A 14,466-nucleotide genomic window follows, 5' to 3' on the forward strand; every position below is an offset into this window, starting at 1 on the left:
GTACCCTTAGTGACGCCGTTGTGACGTCGAACGAACCTCTCCCTTAAAGGAGAGATTGTTCAGCGGCCACAGCAACGTCAGTGATCAGGTAATTGCGTGTGACGCTGCCGTAGCGATATTGTTCGCTACAGCAGCGATCACCCCGTGACGCGCCACCGACGAGGGCGGGGGCTATCGCTCGGGATATCGCTAGCGATGTCGCAGCGTGTAAAGCCCGCTTTACTGTAGGAGACAAAGGTGTATATACATCACATAGAATACACTGGTGCTGCTGCAGATAAATCACATAGGAGACATTGCAACTGCTGCTTTCATCATAAGAGCGGGACGGGAGCTCAAAAAGAACATCCAGACGCTGGCACTGGCCTGCATCAGGACTTGATCTAGCATTGCACGCACTTCATTAATCAGTAGTGAATGCTGCATACATGTGCTCGCAGTCTAAGGAAGAATTAAATGGCTGGCAAAATGGGGTTGGCGGCCCAAGTACTGTGGTCCCAAGGAATCCTGGCAGGCAGGCAAAAAATTGCCCACTGGCTGGAGGGTCCCTACCCAGATAAACAGCAAGAAAATGTATGGTAAATCTGAAGTAGGCTGTAATAAGTGTGTCTTTTCCCAACAGATGACAACACCAAGAGCTCAACAGGATTATCACAGGACAGTATGGCAGAGGATAATAACATCCGAGAAGATTCTCTTGGAGGTAACTCCACCACGCCAATACCTCCAAGACCACTAAGCACAAACCTTTCAACTAATGCTTGTAATCGAGAACCAACTACTGGTAAATCAAATGGTGCTACACAAAGAACAGGAATGCAGTTTATATGTTCTGAATGTGGAAAATGTTTTACGCGTTCAAATCTTTTTAAATATGAGTCAGCACACACAGGACAAATTCATTTCTTATGTACTATCTGTGACAACACTGTGACTCAAAAATCTCATGTAGGAGAACAGGTTATTCGGACAGTTGGAAAACCATTTTCTTGTGCTACATGTGGAAAGTGTTTTGCACTAAAGGCAATTCTTTTTAGACATCAGAAAATTCACTCTTCTGAAAGACCTCTTGCATGTGAAGAATGTGGCAAATCTTTTCCTTATAAATCTAGTCTTCTAGAACATCAAAGATTTCACACGGGTCAGAAGCCTTATTCCTGTGCAAAATGTGGAAAGTCGTTTACTAGAAAACGAGTTCTTGTTGAACACCAGCTGATTCACACAGGGGAAAAGCCATTTCCATGTTTAGAGTGTGGAAAATTTTATGCACGTAAGAGTCAGCTTGAGATACATCAAAGAAGTCACACTGGGGAGAGGCCATTTACATGTCAGGAATGTGGAAAATGTTTTACTCAAAGGTCACATCTTGTTAAACATCAAAGAATTCATAAAGGGGAGAAGCCGTTTTTATGTTTGGAATGTGGGAAATGGTTTACGAAGAAATCAAATCTTGTAGAACATCAAAAAATTCACTCAGGCCAGAATCTATTTTCTTGTCCAGAATGTGGTAAGTGTTTTACTAGGAAATCGGTTCTTTCTGATCATCAGAGAATTCATTCAGGAGAGAAACCATTTACTTGTTTAGATTGTAAGAAATGTTTTAACCAGAAATCAGCCCTTGTTAGACATCAGAAAATTCACACAAAAGAGAAGTCATATTCTTGTTTAGAATGCGAGCAATGCTTCACCAGCAAAGTTCAGCTTAAAATACACCATCGAATACACAGAGGAGAGAAGGTCTTTTCATGCCTGGAGTGTGAGAGATGTTTTATCAATCAATCAGATCTGTCTAGACATGAGAGAACACACACTGGAGAGAAGATGTCTTCATATCGAGAAAACGCTGGAGAAGAAGATTTTGATATGGAATAAAGCAGCAACAAAGATGAGGCACAATTTTCGTGTTAAGAATAGTAAATAAGTATTACCTACAGGTAACATATATCTTTGTACCGTGTTAGCCAGTAGAAATAAAACATTGTTTAAAAGAACTGAAGTCCTCAGTGGTTGATACCTTTTAATGGCTAACTGAAAAGATGGTAATAATAGCAAGCTTTCAAGACTACTCAGGTCTCTTCTTCAGGCTCAGTATAACACAAAATATGAAGAGTCACATATTTATACACAACAGGACATAGAATGGGGCAGTAAATAAAACACGTTATGTGAAGCAGAACTATCACTATGACAGGGGGACAAACTGTTGTGGCCATAAATATTGCTGCAGTTCAGTGTGAAAGTTTTATTGTCCTCTGATTGAGGTCTGGTCCAGGGCTGTAATGTCCCCGGATGGTCTGAGGAGCACATCTCTAAATTGATGTAAAAAGACATGAATCCATGAGACACATTCATTCCTGCTCTGAATGTGTCAAAGGTCATCATAAGTTTGTACTCCCATAGTCTCCTATCTCTCTGGGACTTGAAGTTACCTTTCAATACCAGCAATTTCATGTCCATGATGCTGTGGTCTGGGTTACAAAAATGTTTGGCCACAGGTAGATCTATTCTTTTTTCCTTAATTGTGTGGCGGTGAGAATTCATTCTTGTCCTGAGCTATTGTCCTGTCTCCCCTACATACAGACCCCCTCTTGGACATTTGGTACATATAATTAAGTACACCACATTGGTTGTGGTGCAGCTGAAGGTACCTGGGATCTTGTAGTCCTGATGTGATTTGGGAATCTTTATCTTGTCCGTTGTCAATATAAATGGACAGGTCTTACATTTTTTCTGGTTGCAGGCAAGTGTTCCTATTGTTGTTGGAGAGGACAGGGAGCTTCTAACAATGATGCTTCTTAGATTTGGGGGCTGTTTACAACACAGAAGTGGGGGGTCTGGAAAAATAGATTTTAACCAGGCATCTTTTTGCAGTAATGATTGTAGTTTCCATATAGCTCCTCTTAACACCTCCAGATGTGGATTGTAGGTGATTACAAGAGGGACCCGATTGTTTTCTTTTTTAGTTTTATAATGTAGGAGATTGTTTCTTGATATTCTGGTGGCTCTTGTAATCTGGTTTTCAATTGTTCTTGGGTGGTAGCCTTGATTCAGAAAGGATCTTTCTGAGGCCCTCAAGGTGATTGTCTCTATGTGTACTGTTGGAACATATCCGATTGTACCTGATAAACTCTATTGTATACAGCCAGGCTATCTGTTTTGGATGAAAACTGTACCATTTCAGGTATGTTGGACGGTCAATTGGCTTCTTGTACAGGGATGTCTCTATTTCATTGTTCCATAGTTTAATGATGGTGTCAAAGAAGTTGATTTCAGTGCAGGAGTAGTTGAGTGTTAGGTTGATGGTGGAATGAAACTGATTAAAGTGTTCATGGAAGGTCTTCAGCTGCTCCTCAGACTCTGTCCAGATGATTAAAATATCGTCAATGTAACGGTAGTAGGCCAGAGGCCTGATAGGACAAGAGGATATAAAGTCACTCTCAAGCTTGGCCATGAAAAGATTTGCATATTGTGGTGCCATTTTGCTTCTCATTGCAGTCCCAGTCTCTTGTAGATATACGTTATTGTCAAATGCAAAGTAATTATGGGTGATAATGAATTTTGTAAGCTTCACTACAGAATTGGCATCAGTTCCTGTATTTTCCAGGAAGACTTTGCAGGCATTCAATCCATCCTGGTGTGGAATATTAGAGTACAAGGATTCCACATCCATGGTGGCAAGGATGGTTCCCTCTGGTAGAGGACCTAACCTCTACCAATCCAGAGACTTGTTCAGTGAGGGTGCCCACACATGAAATGATGGGTCTTCCTGGGTTTCCAGATTTGTGAATTTTTGGGAATCATGTAGAATGTGCCTATTCTTGGACTTCTCGGTATCAGTTCATCAGCTGTTGAGGATATGTCAGGCAGACAAGAGACCAACTTGTTAAGTTCCTTGTAATAGTCCTGTGTAGGGTCAGACTCCAATTTTTTATACTAGCGTGTCTCCATCAGTTGTCTGTGTGCTTCCTTCATGTAGTCTGATTTGTTCATCATGACTATTGCACCCCCCTTGTCTGCAGGTTTAATGATGATTTCTTTGTTGGTTTTCAAAGATTTTATGGCCCTTCTCTTCTGGGCACTGATGTTGAATTTACTATGGGAGTACAAACTTATGATGACCTTTGACACAGTCACAGCAGGAATGAATGTGTCTCATGGATTCATGTCTTTTTACATCAATTAAGAGATGTGCTGCTCAGACCATCCGGGGGCATCACATCCCTGGACCAGACCTCAATCAGAGGTCAATAAAACTTTCACACTGAACTGCAGCAATATTTATGGCCACAACAATTTGTCCTCTTGCCATAGTGATAGTTCTGCTTCACATAACTTGTTTTATTTACTGCTCCATTCTATGTCTTGTGTATAAATATGTGACTCTTCAGATTTTGTGTTATATTGAGCCTGATGAAGAGACCTGAGTAGTCTCGAAAGCTTGCTATTATTACCATCTTTTCAGTTAGCCATTAAAAAGGTATCAACCACTGAGGACTTCAGTTCTTTTAAACAATTTTTTAAGTATTACCTAAAAATCACAGCTAATGAAACCTTAGACATTTCACACAACTGAGATTCTAGTCTCCTGTTCAGAATATGAAAAAATGTCTACATTTATTGTAACTCCCATTCCTAGATTCACTAGAGAACTCACACAGCAGAGAAATCATTTAAATGTCAAGTATGTAGTAAATGTCTAAGCCAAAAATTATTAGAAGAATTACAACTATACAAAAGTCCTTAATTTTCAATTCCAAGTCTGATTACCAATGATAGTCAACATCCCAAAGCTATTTACATTTCATGGTGAGATAAGTTGTCACCTTAGGCCTAACTTCTTGTCAATATATTTCTTAGGGGTGCTTCACACATAGCGAGATCGCTACCGAAATCGCTGCTACGTCACGGTTTTTTGTGACGCAGCAGTGACGTCATTAGCGATCTCGCTGTGTGTGACACTGAGCAGCGATCTGGCCCCTGCTGTGAGATCGCTGCTCGTTACACACAGCCCTGGTTTGTTTTTTTTATTGTTGCTCTCCCGCTGTGACGCACAGATCGCTGTGTGTGACAGCGAGAGAGTGACGAAATGAAACGAGCAGAGAGCAGGAGCCGGCATCTGGGGTAAGCTGTAACCAGGGTAAACATCGGGTAACCAAGGTGGTTTCCCGATATTTACCTTCGTTACCAGCCTCCGCCGCTCTCACGCTGCCAGTGCCGGCACCTGCTCTCTGCACATGTAGCTGCAGTACACATCGGGTTAATTAATCCGATGTGTACTGTAGCTAGGAGAGCAGGGAGCCAGCGCTAACCAGTGTGCGCTGCTCTCTGTACATGTAGCTGCAGAACACATCGGGTTAATTAACCCGATGTGTACTGTAGCTAGGAGAGCAGGGAGCCAGCGCTAAGCAGTGTGCGCGGCTCCCTGCTCTCTGCACATGTAGCGACGTTATGATCGCTGCTGTGTTTGACAGCTAAGCAGCGATCATAACAGCGACATACAAGGTCGCTGCTACGTCACAGAATATGGTGACGTAACTGCGACGTCGCTATGTGTGAACCCACCCTTAGAATTAAGTCACAAGGAGTGTAAGACAGGTTTGAGTCTGGTGAGACCTTTTGAGCTAACAATCCATTACATCCGTTTTACTTTGAACTTTTTTCTTCTTCACAGTGTTTTTAAAATGGTTACTATCAGTTCAATGAACTTAAGTGGTCAATGCAGGGAATGAATTGCAACTTATTCTCAAATAATGGTTTTTAGCCTCCAAAAAAGCACTTTAAGACACCGGCTCCTAGGTGCTTCCTTTCTTTTTTAACTTGTTGTCCACTGTGTTTTTAAATGTAATCTTTCCCAAACTGCAGAAACTCCTGAGATTGAAGTGTGGACGGGTCTTTGTCTCTGCTCCTGCCACACTGTCAAACTGCTTACAGGCATAATGGAGAGACCATCAAGCAAGTCTTTGGATAGTGGTAAGCGCAATGAATACTGAAAAAAAAAAAAAGGACGTTCCAGCACCTAAAGTTTAAGTAACGAGCAACTACCGCTCAAAAAGATTGGATGGCAAATTACAAAATGAGGAGCAGGACTGTTCCTGAACATTTTAATTAGTATGTTTATGAAAACAGTTTTAACTTATGTAAATGAGGGCAGCAACATCATGCATTGACTCTGATTTTAAATGAAATGACAGGTACTCGGTAATTGATAACTTAAGTGGATACGCATACGGATTTCTCTTGGCAGGTTGACATTTCTGATGTTGCTTTTGAAGCATCACTACACTAACAAGATTGCTGGGCACCATAAAAAACTCCCTTAAAGGGTGTAACGTTTTTCAAAATTGATGTAACCTTTTGCAGGTAATCACATCATCCTAAATGAAAGCAAAGGTTGTGATTAATGTTTACATTCTGTTCTAAGAACAGGTGTCTCTAGATGGAAAATATGTTTGAGCTTTAAGTTGATCTGTTACTTTCCTGAGGTGCCCTCCAATGTTATATCCTTTTTTAATTCTTTTTGATGTAAAAATGTTATTTTGATATGTTTACATCTGCTTTATATTTATTGTATAAGTGTTAATAACAGCTGTGAATATCTTCAGAGATTTGTGGTAACCCTAGAAATATTGGAAAAATAAAGATAATAATAATAATAATTTCATTTATATAGCGCTATTAATTCCATAGCGCTTTACTTACATTGGCAACACCGTCCCCATTGGGGCTCACAATCTAAATTCCCTATCTGTATGTCTTTGGAGTGTGGGAGGAAACCAGAGTACCTGGAGGAAACCCACGCAAACACGGGGAGAACATAAACTCCTTGCAGATGGTGTCCTTGGTGGGAATTGAACCCAGGACCTCAGCGCTGCAAGACTGCAGTGCTAACTACTGAGCCACCATGCCGCCCAAGATAAAAGTCTTTGAATGTTTTCACCTTATATTTCTATTGGTAAAGGTTAGTCTTGTCTTTTTTGAACTATAAGATGTGCCTACCTTTTAGAGGAGGAAAATAGGAGTAAAAATTTAAGCAAAAAAATGTGGTTATGGGGAGGAGCTGCTAACACTTATTAGGGTAATGTTCCCCGATTCTGCATCAGTGTCCCCCCTACTGGGCCCCTTCCAGGTATATATGTCCCTCATCCTGGTGTACATGTCCTCTGTCCTGGTATATATGTTCCCCAGCCTTGTCCCATTCTGGTATATAAAATGTCATGCAAAGGGTTTGGCACCCCTGGTCAAAATTACTGTTATTTGAACAATTAAGCAAGTTGAAGATGAAATGATCTCTAAAAGGCATAAAGTTAAAGATGACACATTTCCTTTGTATTTTAGGCAATATCTAATATACAAAGCTGTGTGTGTGTGTGTGTGTGTGTGTGTGTGTGTGCGTGTGTGTGTGTGTGTCCGCTAAAGGAATTCGCACCATCGCATTTACAATCATAAAATTTTCCACAAATGCCTCATGTGAGCCAGGGAGCGTCGTAGACTATGTTTTGACAGAAAAATTTAACCCCGTGCTTTACAGTTAGTCTCTAAAATCCTGCCGCCATTAAACTGAATGGAGGTGAGAGCTATAGGTTATTAAAAGCAACTGTCAGTCGTTGCTATAGGAACAAAATAAACTGTTAGTTGAAGCTTATGCATGAGGTTATATGATGCCGGTGGAGAGATGGATAGAGAGACAGAAAGAGACAGACGGGCAAAGAGACAGCCCTGGAAAGAGACAGCCGGGGCAAAGAGACAGACCTGGAAAGAGACAGACTGGGAAAGGGACAGACTTAGGGGTACTTTGCACACTACGATATCGCAGGTGTGATGTCGGTGGGGTCAAATTGAAAGTGACGCACATCCGGCATCGTAGGCGACATTGTAGTGTGTAAAGCCTAGATGATACGATTAACGAGCGCAAAAGCGTCGTAATCGTATCATCGGTGTAGCGTAGGCGTAATCCATAATTACGCTGACGTGATGGTCCGATGTTGTTCCTCGCTCCAGAAGCAGCACACATCGCTGTGTGTGAAGCCGCAGGAGCGAGGAACATCTCCTACCGGCGTCACCGCGGCTCCCGTAGGATATGCGGAAGGGAGAAGGTGGGCGGGATGTTTACATCCCGCTCATCTCCGCCCCTCCGCTCCTATTGGCTGCCTGCCATGTGACGTCGCAGTGACGCCGTACGACCCGCCTTCTTAGTAAGGAGGCGGGTCGCCGGCCAGAGCGACGTCCCAGGACAGGTGAGTCCATGTGAAGCTGCCGCAGCGATAATGTTCGCTACGGCAGCTATCACAAGGATATCGCAGCTGGGGCGGGGACTATCGTGCTCGGCATCACAGCATCGGCTTGCGATGTCGCAGCGTGCAAAGTGCCCCTTAGAGACAGACGGAAAAGAGACAGACGGGGAAAGAGACAGACAGTCACAGAGATGGAGACTGATACAAATACAGACAGATAGAAACAGTCAGAGACTTAGACACAGACAGACAAGGAAAGAGACAGACAGAGAAACAGACAGATAGCGACACACAGACAGAGACTGGGAGAGAGACAGTTACTATCCCGGGCAACGCCCGGGTACTACAGGCAGTGTATATATATATATATGATAAGGCCGTAATTTAGGTTGATGCAATCTAATCATGCATCCCTCTTAAACTGTCTGCAGTCCAAATTATGAGTCACTCGTGGTAGCATGCATTACCCTCTCTTTCGCTCACACCAGAGAGACGTACTCAGATATGAATAGAAAGTAAGACTGATTTATTTCCGGAAGTGTTACAAATATATATAACCTTATTGGCTAGGTGCCAAGAATACGTAACACGTCTCCTATTGGATAAACTAGATACAGCTTATTCTGTGATATACAATTTACTGTAATGTGCTTGGTTCCTCATTTATATTAAGCAATGTCAGCATGATTTACTGGTCACAAGAATAGCCCAGACTGTCTGTCTGAGTCTTATGCCAAGAGATATGTGGGGTACAGTTCAAACAACATCTTAAATCTTGTTCTTTATGGATATCTCCATGTAACTCCTATATACTCATAATAATGATAATCACATCCCTAACAGTCCCCCCTTTGGAGATAGCCAAAAAGTCTTTCCTTACGTTTCCAGGTCTATTGATCTGTCCTAATGCTGATGGTTACCTCACTCACATATGAGTGGATGAATCTCCCCTCACTCACATATGAGTGGATGAATCTCCCCACCCAACAGACTATGCATAGGAAGCCAGATCCTGACCGTGTTCTCTAGACTGTCCTCATGGCTATGTTCCCCTGGCCCACGTTATTCAAGAAGGGGGAACGTGGCACTAGTCCTTTAATTGGCTAATATTTATCAGGGTTGGGTTCACTCAGAGTCTCATGCTCCTCAGTCCTCAGGCGGTAATGGTGGGACATCAAAGGTGGGATGTAGAGTCGTCTTCCAGTCCACATGTTAGGGATGTGATTATCATTATTATGAGTATATAGGAGTTACATGGAGATATCCATAAAGAACAAGATTTAAGATGTTGTTTGAACTGTACCCCACATATCTCTTGGCATAAGACTCAGACAGACAGTCTGGGCTATTCTTGTGACCAGTAAATCATGCTGACATTGCTTAATATAAATGAGGAACCAAGCACATTACAGTAAATTGTATATCACAGAATAAGCTGTATCTAGTTTATCCAATAGGAGACGTGTTACGTATTCTTGGCACCTAGCCAATAAGGTTATATATATTTGTAACACTTCCGGAAATAAATCAGTCTTACTTTCTATTCATATCTGAGTACGTCTCTCTGGTGTGAGCGAAAGAGAGGGTAATGCATGCTACCACGAGTGACTCATAATTTGGACTGCAGACAGTTTAAGAGGGATGCATGATTAGATTGCATCAACCTAAATTACGGCCTTATCATATATATATATATATATATATATATATATATATGTGTGTGTTAGAATATATTTTCATCTTTTACATTTTTAAAGATTAAGAACAGGAAAATGGCCACTGTTAGAGATTTATGTGCTCACATGACTTTCACCAATGTTTCAGACCTTAATTAAATTAGAAAAAGAATACCTAGGTCCATAGTAATCAAAAGATTTTAATCAAAGTCACCAAAATACTGAGAGGCTACGTACAATTGACTCTGTATCCAATACTAATATCAATCATGTCTTAATAGACCATAAATTATATTCAATATATATAATTTTATTAAAGACAGCAAAAAGTGAACTACACAGACAAGAATTATTAAAAACAAGGAGGAAAAGACAGGGCAATGTTATACATGCAAGGGTCAGACAATAAATATTCACAAAATATATTAATTCCAGCATCATTGCATCAGAAAAATGTATGAAAAGTGCAGAATATTACAGAGGGAGTCCCTGGAAACATTGCTTTAATCCATTCTTCCCTCTACTCGTGAAATGTCCCCTGTGCCATTGGCTGCAATACAACCCCAAAGCATCATTGATCCACCCCCATGCTTAATCGTTGTCGATATGTTCTTTTCCTGAAATTGTGTCCTTTTTTCCCCCCACACATACCTTTGATCATTGTGGCCAAATAGATCCACAGGACTTGTTTCCAAAATGCATCAGGCTTGTTTAGATGGTCATTTGCATTCTTCTGATGCTGAATTTTATGATGATGATGCAGGAGAGGTTTTCTTCTGATGACCATTCCATGTAGGCCATATTTGTGCAGTGCTCTCTGAACAGTATAACAATGTACCCCAACTCCAGAGTCTGCTAAATCTTCCTGAAGGTTTTTTGCAGTCAAGAGGGGATTCCGATTTGCCTCTCTAGCAATCCTATGAGCAGCTCTCACAGAAAATTAGTTTGGTCTTCCAGACATTATCTAAACTTCCACTGTTTCTGTTCACTGCCATTTCTTAATTACATTTCGAACTGTTGAAAGGGCAACTCGAAAATACTTTGCTACCTTCACATAGCCTTCTCCTGATTTGTGGGCCTTCACCATTTTCAGACTGCTAGGCAGCTGCTTAGAAGAGCCCATGGCTTTCCGAAACCTGCAAGTTAATGGTGTTTATCTTTCACCTGGTGCTAATTTCCTTAATTATCTTACAAACCCAAAATTAACTGGCAGCCTAACTTTCCAGTTTGTACTGACTTTACAAAAATGGTGTGCAGTTCCAAAGTGACCGACACCCTCTGGCAGCAGGCTGTCCAGATGAAGGCCAAAGGGGTGACCCTATCAGCCATAGCAAGAGAAGTTGGTCCTTGGTCAAGTGTGTGATTTCAAGAATATTGCATCTTAAAAACATCACAAACTCGTTGAAGTGCCCCAAGAAGGCTGGTTGCCTTCGAAAGACAAATGCAAGACAGAACAGCATAATGCGGAGAGCCTCCATGGGTAATCGTTTCAACACTGCAGCTGGGCTCCAGTTTAGCACTGAACAGGGTAAGGATCTGTCTCGTCATACAGTGTCATGATGTTTAAGACGTTTAAGAGCATTTGGACTGAAAGCCCACTCTGCAGTGACCAAACCTCTCAATAGCAGAAAGAATCAAAAGGCTAGACTCATCTGTCCACACAACATGTTCCTCAACAAAGAAGTGGTTCACAGTTCATTTCAGTGATGAAAGCAAGTTTAATTTATTTGGGTCTGATGGGAAACATTATGTTCTTCGAGAATCTGGGTAAAGACTGAAATCAAAGTGTGTTAAGAAGTCAGTGAAAGGTGATGGAGGAAGTGTCATGGTTTGTGGACTATTTTCTGCAGCAAGAGTTGGACCTCTCATACAACTACATGGCAGAGTCAATACAAGTGTGTATCAGAACCTTCTTCAACAACATGTGGTTCCTTGCTTGCATTCATCACTCAGTCAGCCAGCAATTTTCATCCAGGACAATGCCCCCTGTCACACAGCAAATCAGGTAAAATAGTTCCTTGAAGCAGAAAACATTGAAACAATGAAATGGCCAGCCAGAGTCCTGATCTGAACCCAATGGAAAACCTCTGGAAAATCGTTGGTGACAGAGAGTTATGGCCAAGAAACGCACACAAGTCAAAGAACAGTGAAAGAGACTGAAAGAAGAGTGGACCAACATCACGCCAGAGCAGTGTGAGAGACTAGGGATGTCCTGTGGCGACAGATGTGCTGAAGTCATTCAAAGCAAAGGCCTGTACACTTCCTACTGATTGATGACTGTTGTTACCTTCGGAAAATTTACTTAGAATCTTTCTCTGTGCTACAGTCATTGTTGTTCTTTAGTTATGATCATCACTTTTGGGCAAGATAAAGGTTTTATGTTGATAAACTTTGGATCTTTTGTAAAACACTGTTCTAGTGGCATGGTGTATCTTTTGTAAAAAAAAAAACTTCAAATGTTAATCAATGTAGATTACATTATTTCTGAAAAAAGCAAGTGATCATTCTCTAATTTTGATCTCCAGATTTTGTATCAACCACAAAGAAAAATGAATGATCAAGAATCAAAGCAACCAAGCAGACAATAAATAATATCCAGTACCTCCTGTTGTGACACCACAACGCCGATGCACGTTTCATCTATGTGCTTTCCTCAGTGAGGGGAAGCCTTATACAGTTGTGCTCAAAAAGTTTACGTCTCCCGGTAGATTTTTTGCTTTCTTGGCCTTCTTTCAGAGAATATGAATGATAACACAAAATCTTTTTTTTTCCCAGTCATGGTTAGTGGTTGCATGAAGCCATTTATTGTCAGTCTACTGTGTTTTCTCTTTTTAAATCATAATGACAACCAAAAACATCCAAATGACCCTGATCAAAAGTTCACATACCCCAGTTCTTAATACCGTGTATTGCCCCCCTCTAACATCAATGAGAGTTTGAAGTCTTTTGTGGTAGTTGTGGATGAGTCTCTTTATTTTCTCAGATGGTAAAGCTGCCCATTCTTCTTGGCAGAAAGCCTCCAGTTCCTGTCAATTCCTGGGCTTTATTGCGTGAACTGAGTTCTCCCCAGAGTGGCTCAATGATATTGAGGTCAGGAGACTGAGATGGCCACTCCAGATTCTTCTCTTTCTTCTGCTGTAGCCAATGACAGGTCGACTTGGCCTTGTGTTTTGGATCGTTGTCATGTTGGAACCTCCAAGTACGTCTCACGTGCAGCTTCTGGGCTGATGAGTGTAAAGTTGCCTCCAGTATTTGCTCATAACATGCTGCAGTCATCTTTCCTTCAACTTTGACCAAGTTTCCTGTGCATTTTGTAGCTCACACATCATCAGCGATTCACCTCCGTGCTTTACAGTAGGAATGGTGCTCCTTTCATCATGGGCCTTGGTGACACCTCTCCAAATGTAACGTTTATGGTTGTTGCCAAAAAGTTTGATTTTGGTCTCCTCACTCCAAATTACCTTGTTCCAGAAGTTTGGAGGCTTGTCTCTGTGCTGTTTAGCGTATTGTAGGAGTAATACATTGTGGTATTTGTGCGGTAATGGATTTCTTCTGGTCACTCGACCATGCAGCCCATTTTTCTTCAAGTACCTCCTTATTGTGCATCTTGAAACAGCCACTCCGCTAGTTTTCAGTGAGTCCTGTATTTCAGCTGATGTTATTTGTGGGTTTTTCTTTGCATCACAAACAATTTTCAAGGCAGTTGTGGCCAAAATTTTTGTTGGTATACCTGATTGTGGTTTGGTTTTTACAGAACCCCTGATTTTCCACATGTTAATCACAGTTTGAACACGGCTGACTGGCATTATCAATTCCTTGAATATCTTTTTGTATCCCTTTTCTGTCTTATAGAGTTCAACTATCTTTTCCCGTAGATCCGTTGACCATTCTTTTGCTTTACCCATGACTAACAATCCAGAAACATCAGTGGCTGGATGAAAGATGCAAGAGTCTGTCTGGATTCCAGAAAACCACCCAGCTTTTATGCACACACACTGATTACAAGCAAACAGGTCACCAGTGAGGATGTTCCCTTTATTAGCCATTCAAACCCATTTGTGTCAACTTCTGTGCATGTTATCAGGCCAAAATCACCAGAGAATGTGACCTTTTGATTAGTGTCATTGGGATGTTTTTGGTTGTCATTATAATTTAAAAAGGGAAACACAGTAATTTCACAATAAGTGGTTTCACCCAACCACTAACCATAAGTGGAAAAAAAGGTGATGTTATCATTCATTTTCTTTGAAAAAAGGCTAAGAAAGCAAAAAAAATCTGTTGGGGTATGTAAACTGTGGAGCACAACTGTAAATTTAAGAGCCGGCCGATGAGAACAAGCAGCACAGCGTGCACAATGCAATGCCGATATTGATAGGTGCATGTTACACTGACATTGGTCAAGATGAGCCACAGCGTCAAGCGTGCCACTGTGATGCCGAACTCACAGTACCTGAAACTCTGCCTACATGGAAATACATGAGTAAAAGCTGAGTCATGCTGCCAGGGCGTCAAAGGCGAGATGACATGGTGAATGCTAAAGTGCAGGAGGGAAAGTGAAC

General features: G+C 41.5%; 1 protein-coding gene across 3 annotated transcripts in view; it reads left to right on the forward strand.

The window, feature by feature from the left end:
- LOC142311213 (uncharacterized) overlaps positions 1 to 1,987 on the forward strand; it is a 76,522-nt gene extending 74,535 nt beyond the window's left edge. For all 3 annotated transcript variants that reach the window (XM_075349418.1, XM_075349420.1, XM_075349419.1), the window contains one exon: positions 623 to 1,987. In XM_075349418.1, the coding sequence (XP_075205533.1) occupies positions 623 to 1,872 (1,250 nt within the window). In that variant the 3' untranslated portion in view covers positions 1,873 to 1,987. The remainder of the gene's footprint in view (positions 1 to 622) is intronic.
- The last annotated feature ends 12,479 nt before the right edge of the window (positions 1,988 to 14,466 follow it).

This window comes from Anomaloglossus baeobatrachus, chromosome 5, assembly GCF_048569485.1.
Source record: "Anomaloglossus baeobatrachus isolate aAnoBae1 chromosome 5, aAnoBae1.hap1, whole genome shotgun sequence".
Classification (NCBI taxonomy): domain Eukaryota; kingdom Metazoa; phylum Chordata; class Amphibia; order Anura; family Aromobatidae; genus Anomaloglossus; species Anomaloglossus baeobatrachus.